Source organism: Salvelinus fontinalis, chromosome 13, assembly GCF_029448725.1.
Source record: "Salvelinus fontinalis isolate EN_2023a chromosome 13, ASM2944872v1, whole genome shotgun sequence".
In the NCBI taxonomy this organism is placed as follows: Eukaryota; Metazoa; Chordata; class Actinopteri; order Salmoniformes; family Salmonidae; genus Salvelinus; species Salvelinus fontinalis.
Window position 1 is genome coordinate 29,093,347 of NC_074677.1, and position 14,314 is coordinate 29,107,660.

At 43.1% G+C, this 14,314-nt stretch overlaps 1 protein-coding gene across 6 annotated transcripts in view; it reads right to left on the reverse strand.

Moving 5' to 3' along the window:
- Positions 1-14,314, reverse strand: part of ap2b1 (adaptor related protein complex 2 subunit beta 1) — an 84,961-nt gene that overhangs the window by 5,166 nt on the left and 65,481 nt on the right. For all 6 annotated transcript variants that reach the window (XM_055942307.1, XM_055942311.1, XM_055942310.1 and 3 more), the window contains 3 exons: positions 10,632-10,716; positions 10,359-10,445; positions 3,008-3,162 (listed from right to left, as the gene is read on the reverse strand). In XM_055942307.1, the coding sequence (XP_055798282.1) occupies positions 3,008-3,162; positions 10,359-10,445; positions 10,632-10,716 (327 nt within the window). The remainder of the gene's footprint in view (positions 1-3,007; positions 3,163-10,358; positions 10,446-10,631; positions 10,717-14,314) is intronic.

The window sequence follows — 14,314 nt, forward strand, 5'->3', positions numbered from 1 at the left end:
CACAGTTCAAACTGTCCAGATCTGGAATGACAACAGTATCACTTGTCTCCAGGGGTGTTTTGACTGTACAATGTGGGAGGTATTTGAGGACAGCAGCTCTGATCTTGATGAACTCACAGATGTTATTTCAGACTATGTAAACTTTTGTGTTGAGTCAGTTGTGCCTACTAAGACCTGTAAAATCTTCCCTAACAACAAGCCTTGGGTATCAAAACATCTAAAATCCCTACTTGATAGGAAGAATGCAGTTTATGCTGGGGGTGATAGACAGGCTTTAAGAGATGTACAACGTGAGATCAAAAGACAGATACTGGTGGACAAGGAGGCATACAAGCAAAGGGTGGAGAGGACCCTCTCCTCAGGAAACGCAAGGGTGGCCTGGCAAGGGATTAAATCCATGGCTAGTGCCCCCCACACAGGCAGGGAAAATCCAGTGCTGACCTTGGGAGATATGAGGGCCAGAACATGGCTAATGAACTGAATGTTTTCTTCTCAAGATTTGAATCAGACAACTTCGTGTCGGAGGTAAAACAAATGGAAGCATCATTACAAATGTTTGAGAGAGTTGTTGTCCAACAGTCTGATGTTCTAAAGTTGTTCAGGGGACGTAACACATACAAAAGCCCAGGCTCAGACAAAATAAGTGGACATGTGTTAAAGCACTGTGCTGAACAACTGGCTGGTGTTTTTACAGACATTTTCCAATCCTCACTCAACCAGCAAGTTCCAGTATTATGGAAAAAATCTATAATTATACCAATTCCTAAAGCATCTAATCCTTCTGTGCTGAATGACTACCGCCCTGTCGCCTTGACATCCTTAGTAATGAAATGCCTTGAGAAAATTGTGAAAAGTCATATTCTCAGTGTCACCCAGAAGCTCCTCGACCCATTTCAGTTTGCCTATCAGCCTAGCAGAGGAGTTGATGATGCCATTCTTACACTCCTTAACATGGTCTATAGACATCTAGAGGGTGCCAAATCCCATGTCAGGGTTCTGTTTGTTGACTTTTCTTCTGCCTTCAACACAATCCAGCCTTACATTCTGGCACAGAGACTCATTCGGGACTTCTCCTTAGATGGGGGGCTGGTTTTGTGGCTGTTGGACTTCCTGAGCCAACGCTCACAGCGAGTCAAAATAGGTCCCCATGTGTCAGATATACGCAATACCAACACAGGCTCTCCTCAGGGATGTGTTTTGTCCCCACTTCTGTACATCTTGTACACTAATAGCTGTACTAGTTCCCATACTGACAGACACCTCGTTAAGTTCGCTGATGACACTGCCTTGATCAGACTGTTGCATGATGACGAGGAACATCATGGCCCGGTCCTAGATGACTTTGTAGAGTGGTGTGAGGAATCACACTTGGTCCTCAATACCAACAAGACCAAAGAGATGTGCATAGACTTCAGGAAGCGTACAACACCTACCTCTGCAACATCTATCAGAGGTCAGAATATAGAAATTGCAGAGGAATATAAATATCTGGGTGTCCTTTTGGACAATAAGCTTCAGTGGAGTAAATGTACAGATCTGATCTACAAAAAGAGAAAACAGAGACTGTACTTTCTCAAAAAGTTGGGATCTTTTAATGTAGACTGTACTATATTTACTCTGTTTTACAAATCTTTTATTGAGAGTATTTAAACTTTTTGTATTGTTTGTTGGTTTGGCATTGCCACTGTCAGCCAGAGAAATATGCTGAGAAGGATTATCACCACAGCAAGCAAGGTACTTGGAGTCAAACAGACAAGCCTGGATGAGATCTTTAAGGTCAGGGCCCTCTGCAAGGCCCACAAAATAATTTTAGACCCAAGCCACCCCCTGTACCTGGACTTTGAGCTACACCCCTCTGGGCGCAGGTATAGGGCACCCCTCGGCAGGAAAAACAGAACTAGACAATAATTTGTGCCAGGTGTGATATCCCTCCTAAATAGCTCAGGCGAATGTTCCCATCGACTCCGTAAGGCCAGCAGGCTAGTCTTTAAAAAAATAAAAATATTATGTTTTATTTCTTATTTCTTGGTACGTAACTTATGAAAGTTGTAGTGTCAATTTTGTTTTGTATTTAATCGCCACTTTGAATGTGTACTTTGAATGACACTGCAACAAAAGTTCCCCATGGGGACAATAAAGTCAGTAAGTAAGTAAGTTGTCAGAGACTCCGCTGAGGTGACATAACCAAAGAAAAAGTACAGGACTATAACTTAGGGAAAAGAAAGCACTTGAAAGAAATAATAGGAAACTGGAGTCAAGACATTTCTCAAGAAAGTAAAAAAAATCGCAATATAAAATATAATGTTTTGGATAGACCTCACCTGAATACATTCATCAGGATGTATGCATGTTTGGCCTTGAATGGCTAAGAAATGAATCAATTAAGGACCTGTCTATGAGTATGGACTCACTAGACAAACTGACTTGATGCACCTGACCAAGCCTGCCTTTAGGAGCTATTAGCAGTGCTACATGGGGCTTTTGACCTTGTTCATGGCCTGCCATTACTCTGTCAGATGACAGATCATTCCCAATGAGCCCTCGATGATGAACAGGCTCCTTCAAACACATGATGAGGGAACAGGATATGGCTGGGTGTGTGTTAAACAAAGAAGATCGATAACTTTCATTACTTCCATAAACCATCTCTAGGTACCACTGTACTACCTCCTGGATGTAAAATGCACTTTATTATAAGAGAGTGTAGAGAAGCTGCTGTCTAGGGCCTTTGGGGTATGTTCAGCTGGAGGGAAAAAACACAAAAATGTGTTTATTTCCCTCATACTCTAGTGAGGGAAGGGTGGAAATATTAATACAGTCAACAAATGGAATATCATCCACCAATGAGTATGGTTTTATTTGATGTATGAAAGCCAGCCCTCCTTGCCAGGAAATATGAGTGTTCTGCTACGCCTTCTGCTTGGCACTTCAGACCTTTACCGACAAAAACGTTATACATATGTGTGAGTTCTGAATTAGGAGAGTTGAGGTTCGGTGGGTGTCTTACTGTGTAGTTGGGGTTGCCGGGTTGGATGCGGAGCTCAGCCAGGATCCAGATGCCGTTGGTGAGCTTGAAGGACTGGTAGAGCATATCCTGGCCCTCCACGTTCCTCTTGGCGATGGTGTAGATGTTGTCGTTCTGCAGCTTCCCCGACACCGTGTCTGCAAGGCCACATTACATACGAGTCAGGAATATAGTAGGGATCGAAATGTAAAAACATTTTGGGGGGGAATCCTGGTTAAAGGATTTCTGGAATCATGAGGGAATAAGCTGAGGGGGAATCTTTAAATTGAAAATGTAAAAAAAAAAATATATAATGGAATTTTGCAACTCTAGGTGGAAATCAGCGCTACATAGAATAAAGGCCTTGCTGAGCTTTGCCTAAGGTTGACTACTGTTAAGTGCACATTGGATAAGTGCATTCTCTGGTGTATTGCGGTTCAGCAGTTCAAATTCATTCTTTGTACTTACCGTACTCATTTAGACATACAGAACTGAGAGAGGAGTTATCTATTGACTGAGGTATTGTACACTAGCAGCTTCATTTTCGGAACGCTTCATTCTCTAGTCTACAGATTAGGAAGAGTTTCCATTATTGGTTTGCAGCTTCATCTAAAAACGAGGACTGAGGGACTCGATACAACAAGATGGAGATAAATTTAATGTAAGACAAAATTCTGAATAATAATAATAGCTTTATCATATCCTGTTAGCTGCTCTTGACTCATATTAGACTACACACGTTGCCTGATATAGCATTACATTTCCATGACCTAAATCAGCTGCCTATTCCCCTGTCCCAGTCAATCTTTACCCTTAAGGCAACTCTAATGGTTTCTCTGTGAGTCTGGCTAACTACTGGCAGCAGGGAGCAGCTCAGCTAATACATCTACATTAGCTTCACAAAACAACTGCAGGAGCTAAGTCCCTCCTTTGTGCTTCTACGTGAGGAAAAAGAAAGTGTCACGATCTAAGTAGAACTTTAAGGAAGGAACAGAGCTAGGATAACTTCTAACAGTGCATATGCTGCACTCTTATTGTGGACTGTCAGGACAGGGAGTAGCTACTACAACTGCCAGATCTCACATCTAGATGTGGGGATGGCACGACACACTAGGTCTAAGGGGCTTAAAATCATAGGTCAAAGGACTAACTACCACTACCATAACCGCTGACCCTGAGGCCCATGTCCCATTGTAGGTCCTGTCCTGAGCACTGGTCAGTGCCACCACTCTCACCCCCTAGTCACTCTGTTGTCTGGGGGCAACAGGGCATGGTGTGGGTTATCATTAAAGAGCTTGTGTGAAGTCTCCTTCAGGGAAAGAGGGAGTGGAGAGGTGAGGCGAAGAGCCTTGAAAGGAGTCCTGAGAGGCAGGCGGTGGATGGAGAGAAGGAGAAAAAGGGTTAAAAAAAAGAAAGAGGCAGGACTAGTGACAGTGGAAAAGAGAAGTTGATCTCTCCTACAGCGCAGTGGAACAGCTTCCTGTACGAAGTGTCTTTATTAGGTTATAGTCTGCAGGGAGACTTCTAGTCGGCAAGGCTTCCACGCTCTAACCATTTACCTTGGAGCAACACTTGTCAGTCATAGATGGCAGGTGACTGTTTTTTGTTACCCCACTTTGTTTGAATGTGAGTGGCAACTTAAGTGGTCAGTGGCTTGTCATTTTCAAGGCAAAAAATTAATTGTCGAATAGTCTTTTTAAGGGCAGAAAGGATGTCTGTTGTATTCTAATAACAGCCGTTGAAACCATCCAACCACTATCACATTGACATGCTATGTCTTCACATGAAGAAGAGAGACAAACACTGATTACTGGGCAAATGTGATATACACTAAAATCAAAAGCATGATTCAAGACCATTTAAAGTGATGAGAGATTACCCTCATTAGCTAGCTAGTACATTGCCAACTTGGTAACAAATGTTTCGTATTTGCTATACCATTAGTATACAATAATACTACACCACCAGCTTCAACGTCATACAACTCTCCTTCTGTGGCCTCCAACTGCTCTTAAATGCAAGTAAAACTAAATGCATGCTCTTCAACCAATCGCTGCCCGCACCTGCCCGCCCATCCAGCATCACTACTCTGGACGGTTCTGACTTAGAATACGTGGACAACTACAAATACCTAGGTGTCTGGTTAGACTGTAAACTCTCCTTTCAGACTCAAATTAAACATCTCCAATCCAAAATTGAATTTAGAATCGGCTTCCTATTTCGCAACAAAGCATCCTTCATTCATGCTGCCAAACATACCCTCGTAAAACTGACCATCCTACCGATCCTCGACTTCGGTGATGTCATTTACAAAATAGCCTCCAACACTCTACTCAACAAATTGGATGCAGTCTGTCACAGTGCCATCCGGTTTGTCACCAAAGCCCCATATACTACCCACCACTGTGATCTGTACGCTCTCGTTGGCTGGCCCTTGCTTCATAGTCGTCGCCAAACCCACTGGCTCCAGGTCATCTACAAGTCTTTGCTAGGTAAAGCCCCGCCTTATCTCAGCTCACTGGTCACCATAGCAGCACCCACCCATAGCACACGCTCCAGCAGGTATATTTCACTGGTCACTCCCAAAGCCAATTCTTCCTTTGACCACCTTTCCTTCCAGTTCTCTGCTGCCAATGACTGGAACGAACTGCAAAAATCACACACATCTCCCTCACTAGCTTTTAGCACCAGCTGTCAGAGCAGCTCACAGATCACTGCACCTGTACATAGCCCATCTGTAAATAGCCCATCCAACTACCTCATCCCCATACTGTATTTATTCATTTATCTTGCTCCTTTGCACCCCAGTATCTCTACTTGCACATTCATCTTCTGCACATCTTCCTTTCCAGTGTTTAATTGCTATATTGTAATTACTTCACCACCATGGCCTATTTATTGCCTTACCTCCCTTATCTTATCTCATTTGCACATACTGTATATAGACTTTAAATACTGTATTATTGACTATGTTTTTTTATTCCATCTGTAACTCTGTGTTGTTGTATGTGTCGAACTGCTTTGCTTTATCTTGGCCAGGTCGCAGTTGTAAATGAGAACTTGTTCTCAACTAGCCTACCTGGTTAAATATATATATATTTTTTTTAAATTTGTGACTCATGGCTCTACAGTGGCTGTGGAAAAAGCTTTGTTTTAAATTAGGCTAATGGAGTATTGCATGTCAAGCAGAGTACAGATTATTGTATGGGACAATATACACACTTTTGTTTGTACTTTGTACTTTTTAAGAAAGATCAATTCAAAAATCTATTTTATTGAGGAAATGTAATCATTGTTTCTCTTAATTTTTATTAAAAGAGAAGAATGTAATGAATTGAAGATTATTTGATGTAAAAATCTAAATGTACACTTTAAGGTTGTCTCATTAGATTTGGGATGGTGGGGAAAAAATGGGGTCCCTGCTGAAAAAGTTTGAATACCACTGCTCTACCATTATCTTAATATGAAGATGAGAAAAACTCACCGTTTCAGTCTGAATTTACAATAGAACAATTTACTAGGGTTGGAAATGGATGTACAAATAACTAATCAAACCAACAACCCATTTCCCAGAAAACGCATTTCTCTAAAGAAGCTTATAGAACACAGCTCCCTCACACTGTATTTAGCTCACAGAGTGCCAGTGACAATGAACATGAAAAGAGCCTCTAATCATTCCATTAATTTCCACACTCCAAAGCTGCTTATCACAGCCAAGGTGAGGGAATGCATGAGCAGAGCTGTCCTTGTAACCTGGGGCTGGAGAGGGTCAATACTTTGTGACCCCAGAGTGGTGTAGGAGGATCAGGCATTATTGGAATGGAAATGCTTTAATATGGAGAGAATGAGAGTGTGTGCATTTGTGTGTTTGAGAGAGTGTGTGTATGAATCTGTATGTGTGTGCACATGTGTTCCTGTAGGTGTGCGTGGAACCATATCGACAAATAAATTGTAGGCAGGTGTGTAACCCTGGAACCTAAGGTGGTGATGTTGTGATTACTGCAACACAGCAAGAGGGTTAGAGGAAAAGGCCAATTCCACCAATGAATGCTACCACTTAAAACCCCAAGTCATGTTATCTGATTCTCCAGTAAACCAGTAGCATCTCTTTTAAACCAATGCCCTCAGCTCTGTGTAATCAACTGGCTTCAGTGTAGTGAACACAAATTAGGAAATTATTTGATTTTGTGGTTTGATGGTTTCTAAGGTCTCCTGTCCATTTTGGTAAATCAGACCTTGCATGTGGACTAAACAATAACTAAAGCTACTCCCCTCCAGATACTACCTTCCCAAAACAATAACTGCCCTCTCTGTCCTGTAGTTGGCTCAACATGTTAGATCGGTGAAAGGAGAGGATAGTAGTAATTGTGATTCAGACTTGAGCTCTGTGAAGACAACAGGCCAAAACACCACTAAGTCACCGAACACAAGCACACAGAGATTTCATATCTGTTAAAAAATGACTAAGCATGTAATGGGGAAGGGGTTTTTCTACGGGGCTCATATGTTGATGGATAATGCAGACGACCATCTGTCATTTGTCCATCATTTGTTAAGTGCATCAAAAGTTGAAATAAATTGAACTTTTGACAGATAGAGTTGAAGTCGGAAGTTTACATACACTTAGGTTGGAGTCATTAAAACTCGTTTTTTCAACCACCCCACAAATTTCTTGTAATTCACTGTATCACAATTCCAGTGGGTCAGAAGTTTACATACACTAAGTTGACTGTGCCTTTAAACAGCTTGGGAAATTCCAGAAAATTATGTAATGGCTTTAGAAGCTTCTGATAGTCTAATTCACATCATTTGAGTCAATTGAAGGTGTACCTGTGGATGTATTTCAAGGCCTACCTTCAAACTCAGTGCCTCTTTGCTTGACATCATGGGAAAATCAAAAGAAAACAGCCAAGACGTCAGAAAAAAATTGTAGAGACCTCCACAAGGCTGGTTCATCCTTGGGAGCAATTTCCAAACGCCTGAAGGTACCACGTTCATCTGTACAAACAATAGTACGCAAGTATAAACACCATGGGACCACGCAGCCGTCATACCGAACGTACTTTGGTGCGAAAAGTGCAAATCAATCCAAGAACAACAGCAAAGGACCTTGTAAAGATGCTGGAGGAAACAGGTACAAAAGTATCTATATCCACAGTAAAACGAGTCCTATATCGTCATAACCTGAAAGGCCGCTCAGCAAGGAAAAAGCCACTGCTCCAAAACCGCCATAAAAAAGCCAGACTACGGTTTGTAACTGCATATGGGGACAAAGATCGTATTTTTGGGAGAAATGTTCTCTGGTCTGATGAAACAAAAATAGAACTGTTTGGCCAAAATGATCATCGTTATGTTTGGAAGAAAAAGGGGGAGGCTTGCAAGCCGAAGAACCACGGGGGTGGCAGCATCATGTTGTAGGGGTGCTTTGCTGCAGGAGGGACTGGTGCACTTCACAAAATAGATGGCATCATGAGGTAGGAAAATTATGTGGATATATTGAAGCAACATCTCAAGACAAGTCAGGAAGTTAAAGCTTGGTCGCAAATGGGTCTTCTAAATGGACAATGACCCCAAGCATACTTCCAAAGTTGTGGCAAAATGGCTTAAGGACAACAAAGTCAAGATATTGGAGTGGCCATCACAAAGCCCTGACCTCAATCCCATAGAAAATTTGTGGGCAGAACTGAAAAAGCGTGTGCGAGCAAGGAGGCCTACAAACCTGACTCAGTTACACCAGCTCTGTCAGGAGGAATGGGCCAAAATCCACCCAACTTATTGTGGGTGGCTTATGGAAGGCGACCCAAAATGTTTGAGTCAAGTTAAACATTTTAAAGGCAATGCTACCAGATACTAATTGAGTGTATGTAAACTTCTGACCCACCGGGAAAAACTGAGTTTAAATGTATTTGGCTATGGTGTATGTAAACTTCTGACTTCAACTGTAGACGGATGCATAGAGAGCTCTTCATGCATTTAATCCGTCTTTGCATGCTCTCCCCTCATCAAATGAGGTCTCCTTCCACTGAATCACCAGCACTCAATCGATAGGAAACAACACCAACATGAGGTGACAACATCCTTCACTTGTACTCACAGCAGTTCAAAACCCCACACTAAGCTCCAGTTTCAATATCCCCTAACAAAGCTCCTCTGACATAAAAAAGACAGAAGAGGAATACAGGCAGCTAGATTGTCGATGAGACTCACAACCTCAAAGGCCTTTTTTAAATTTGTGTAGATGACTACGGTGTGTGTGTGTCACCCATTAATAGTAGCGGCGTTGTGGATCAACCCTTATGTCCTCACAAAGTGCTTTAAGACTGAATCACGCTCGAGACAAGAATAGCCACCAAGGTTCAAATTCAACAGCACAGCGTGAACAGCTCTGATGATAGACATTGAGCACACAGTACACATTTTTATTCCAGACCTGTATCACTGTTTTCATACCATGGAGTAGTGGACGAAGGAAAACCCAGAGATTAAAATAGTGACAGCCCTTAGAGTACATATCATTGTTAGAGATATGTTATTTTTTTAGAAACACGAGCAATGGACATTAGAACGGTGAAAATCTGTCCTTTGGTCTGATGAGTCCAAATTTGAGATTTTTGGTTCCAACCACCGTGCCTTTGTGAGACGCAGAGTAGGTGAACGTATGATCTCAGCATGTGTGGTTCCCACCGTGAAGCATGGAGGAGGAGGTGTGATGGTGTGGGGGTGCTTTGCTGGTGATATTTTGGTGATTTATTTAGAATTCAAGGCACACTTAACCAGAATGGCTACCACAGCATTCTGCAGCGATACGCCGTCCCATCTGGTTTGGGCTTAGTGGGACTATCATTTGTTTTTCAACAGGACAATGACCCAAAACACACCTCAAAGGCTGTGTAAGGGGTATTTTACCAAGAAGGAGAGTGATGGAGTGCTGCATCAGATGACCTCCACAATCACCCGACCTCAACCCAATTGAGATGGTTTGGGATGAGTTGGACAGCAGAGTGAAGGAAAAGCAGCCAACAAGTGGTCAGCATATGTGGGAACTCCTTCAAGACTGTTGGAAAAGCATTCCAGGTGAAGCTGGTTGTGAGAATGCCAAGAATGTGCAAAGCTGTCATCAAGGCAAAGGGTTGCTACTTTGAAGAATCTAAAATATTAAATATATTTTGATTTGTTTAACAATGTTTTGGTTACTACACGATTCCATGTGTTATTTCATAGTTTTGATGTCTTCACTTTTATTCTACAATGTAGAAAATAGTAAAAAATAAAGAAAAACCCTTGAATGAGTAGGTGCGTCCAAACTTTTGACTGGTACTCTATAGCTTTCGTCCATAGATGTAAGGAGACCTACCTGCATTTAAGTGGCACTCCTTAATCTGGTACTGCAGCTCGTTCTCATTGGGGATGTCTTTCCAGGTGGCCAAGAACACCTGTCGCTCTGATGCAGATGAGGGGAACAAAAGAAAAATGACACCAGAACTGAGCAGGGAGCTACTTCCTCAAAGTCTATTTTATACCAAGGGTCCTCGAGTTGGTCTAAAATAAACTCTTTGGTGATAATGAGTCTACTGTTATGGTAATGACCTGGATATTGAGTGTTTGTGACTTGCTTCCAGACACGTACCCATTTTGCCATCCTCCACGAAGAAGATGTTGAGTGGGATAAGCCCGCTGAAGTAGAAAACGTCAATGTTGTTCTTGACAGCCACCTGTGGACAAAAGACAACGTCAACCCAACGTTAATATGACATCAGTCAGTGGCGTAGTGCCATGTGCAATAGGAGGTGGCTGATTTGGACATAATGGAATGGAAGTCCTCAAACATATGAGACACAGCTGAGACAGACAACTGTAAATATAGAATTGCTCTAAATCAGAAAAAGTGCGGTTGAAATTTCATGCAGTGTGTCATGTCTAGACAGAAGTAAGACTGGAGACGTTTCTATTTGTGAGTGTGGGTGGCGAGGGCTTGAAGCTGATCAAGTGTCTGGGCTGTTGGACTCTCCGACTAACGGAGTACAGCCCCCATGGGCACTCTGAGCTCTCTCTGAACTTGATTATCATGGCTGGCCTCATGGAGAGTGACCCTTCGGCATCGGCTGGTAGTCCTGTCCCTACTCTGTTCATGAAGACATTAGCAGGAGACCAGACCCCAGCCGGCATCACCGTAAATGACAGGAACACTGTGTCCAAGTTGCGCACTGCCAGGCACCGAGGACACACACACACAAAATGGCTGTCTCAGCTGGAGAGCCCTGTCCACTAGGGTTCTTTGGGCTGAATATTTTCCGGCTCCATCTCTCTCTGAGCCACTAAACAGTGAGAATGAGCTGACTGGAACTAATAAAGTCTGCTCATGGATGGGCTGCATTCCAGGATAGCTGAGTAGCTGTCATATTTGCCATTCTATAGGCTTACATGCTTTTAGGCATATTACCAAATAATTTACAGAGCTTTAAAAGCGCTACGTATTCAATTTTTGAGACCGGATTAACAGAAAGCTATTCCAGTGACGTGGAATGATTGATCAATTAAGATGATAATTTTGCAATACCGAATAGTCAAGGAGGTAATACAGAGAATGCTGTAATATATTTACTTAATCAATGGTCGGGGTCTCTCTCTTCGGTACAGTCTATTGGTGCAGTCAGCTTTGTATCGCAGCACACATACCGTGTGATCAAGTGATCAAGCAAAGTGTAACAGGTCTGTCCATTTTTCAGAGGACATTTCCTAAAGTTCTGTTTCAGTCTAAGACTGTCAAGTCTTTGCCATGCCTACATTTTTCTCTCCCTCCTGCAAGACACGGTCCCGCCCGAACAGATCCTCCTCTGTTTTTAGTCTGTCTTCTTTTTTGACCGGTCTTTTCCCATTCTCCTGTCTGTCTTTTGGCTAAGTTTTAAACTGCCTTTCCAACTGCCAAGGAGCAGTTTTTATTAGGGTGGGTGTTACAATGGCCTCAGAGATCATGGGGAGTGACTAGAAAATGAGACATTTTTTCTAAAAGGCTATCACACCCTTATTATACATATGCAATTGTTGCCAAAGTGTGTGTCTTATATTCTAGAACACAATACCATACATGTAATATGTAAGTAGCCTTGCACGAGCCGTTAGCGTGAGGCAGCTTGATGTACAAGTACACCCCCTGGACAGGACGCTAGTTTATTGCAGGGCCTTACCCCCAATCGATCTCCTTAATGCTGAGTGCCAAGCAGGGACTCATCAGGTTCCATTTTATCAGTCTTTGGTATGACTCGGCCAGGGATGGAACTCACAACCTTACAATCTCAGGGCAGAGACTAACCACACGGCCACTAAGTTGGTGTCATATTTACTAACATGTATTGTGACAATATTACAATTACAGAATGGCAATACAAAAGTACACAAATGTATTACCAATATATTAATGTAATAAACTCAGCAACAACAAAAAAACGTCGCCTTTTCAGGAACCTGTCTTCCAGAAAATCCAAATAACTTCACAGATCTTCATTGTAAAGGGTTTAAACACTGTTTCCCATGCTTGTTCAATGAACCATAAACAAATAATGAACATGCACCTGTGGAATGGTCATTAGGACACTAACAGCTTACAGACGGTAGGCAATTAAGGTCACAGTTATGAAAATTAGGACACTAAATAGGCCTTTCTACTGACTCTGAAAAACACCAAAAGAAAGACGCCCAGGGTCCCTGCTCATGTGCGTGAACGTGCCTTAGGCATGCTGCAAGGAGGCATGAGGACTGCAGATGTGGCCAGGGCAATAAATTGCAATGTCTGTACTGCGAGACACCTAAGACACTGCTACAGGGAGACAGGACAGACAGCTGATCGTCCTCGCAGTGGCAGACCATGTGTAACAACACCCGCACAGGATCAGTACATCCGAACATCACACCTGCGGGACAGGTACAGGATAGCAACAACAACTGCCTGAGTTACACCAGGAACGCACAATCCCTCCATCAGTGCTCAGACTGTCCGCAATAGGCTGAGAGAGGCTGGACTGAGGGCTTGTAGGCCTGTTGTAAGGCAGGTCCTCACCAGACATCACCGGCAACAACGTCGCCTATGGGCACAAACCCACCGTCGCTGGACCAGACAGGACTGGCAAAAAGTGCTCTTCACTGACGAGTCACGGTTTTGTCTCACCAGGGATGATGGTAGGATTTGCGTTTATCGTTGAAGGAATGAGAGTTACACCGAGCCCTGCATTCTGGAGCGGGATCGATTTGGAGGTGGAGGGTCCGTCATGGTCTGGGGCGGTGTGTCACAGCATCATCGGACTGAGCTTGTTGTCATTGCAGGCAATCTCAACGCTGTGCGTTACAGGGAAGACATCCTCCTCCCTCATGTGGTACCCTTCCTGCAGGCTCATCCTGACATGACCCTCCAGCATGACAATGCCACCAGCCATACTGCTCGTTCTGTGCGTGATTTCCTGCAAGACAGGAATGTCAGTGTTCTGCCATGGCCAGCAAAGAGCCCGGATCTCAATCCCATTGAGCACGTCTGGGACCTGTTGGATTAGAGGCGAGGGTTAGGGCCATTCCGCCCAGGAATGTCCGGGAACTTGCAGATGCCTTGGTGGAAGAGTGGGGTAACATCTCACAGCAAGAACTGGCAAATCTGGTGCAATCTGTGAAGAGGAGATGCACTGCAATACTTAATGCAGCTGGTGGCCACACCAGATACTGACTTACTTTTGATCCCCCCCCCCCCCCCCCCCCCCTTTGTTCAGGGACACATTATTCAATTTCTGTTAGTCACATGTCTGTGGAAATTGTTCCGTTTATGTCTCAGTTGTTGAATCTTGTTATGCTCATACAAATATTTAAACATGTTAAGTTTGCGGAAAATAAACGCAATTGACAGTGAGAGGACGTTTCTTTTTTTGCTGAGTTTATGTCATAACTTAAAACGTATTTAAGAATAGGGATAAAGTCAATACTTTATTGTTTGTCTGTGTGTTACGAAAGTTCTTGTGAGAGGGAGTTGGGTGTTTTCCCACCCAACATCATGGGATATTGAACCAAGGAAACCATTGTTAGACACACAACATGACCTTGGTCGTGTCTTCTGAGGGGTCAGAGTTCAAACTTTTCCTTCAAGTGTGACTGCTTCCTTTTGTTTATAGATCGTTTATAGTGAACACTCGGTCAGCTATCTCGTAAGAGCAGAAACATCAGTCCCTCCCCTGATTCCTGAAAGGTTTACTCATGATATATGAAGGTTGGTTGACCTGTTGGGCAAAGACGGTCTGTGGGGGTGAACTTGGTGAGAGAGAGAGAGAGAGATCA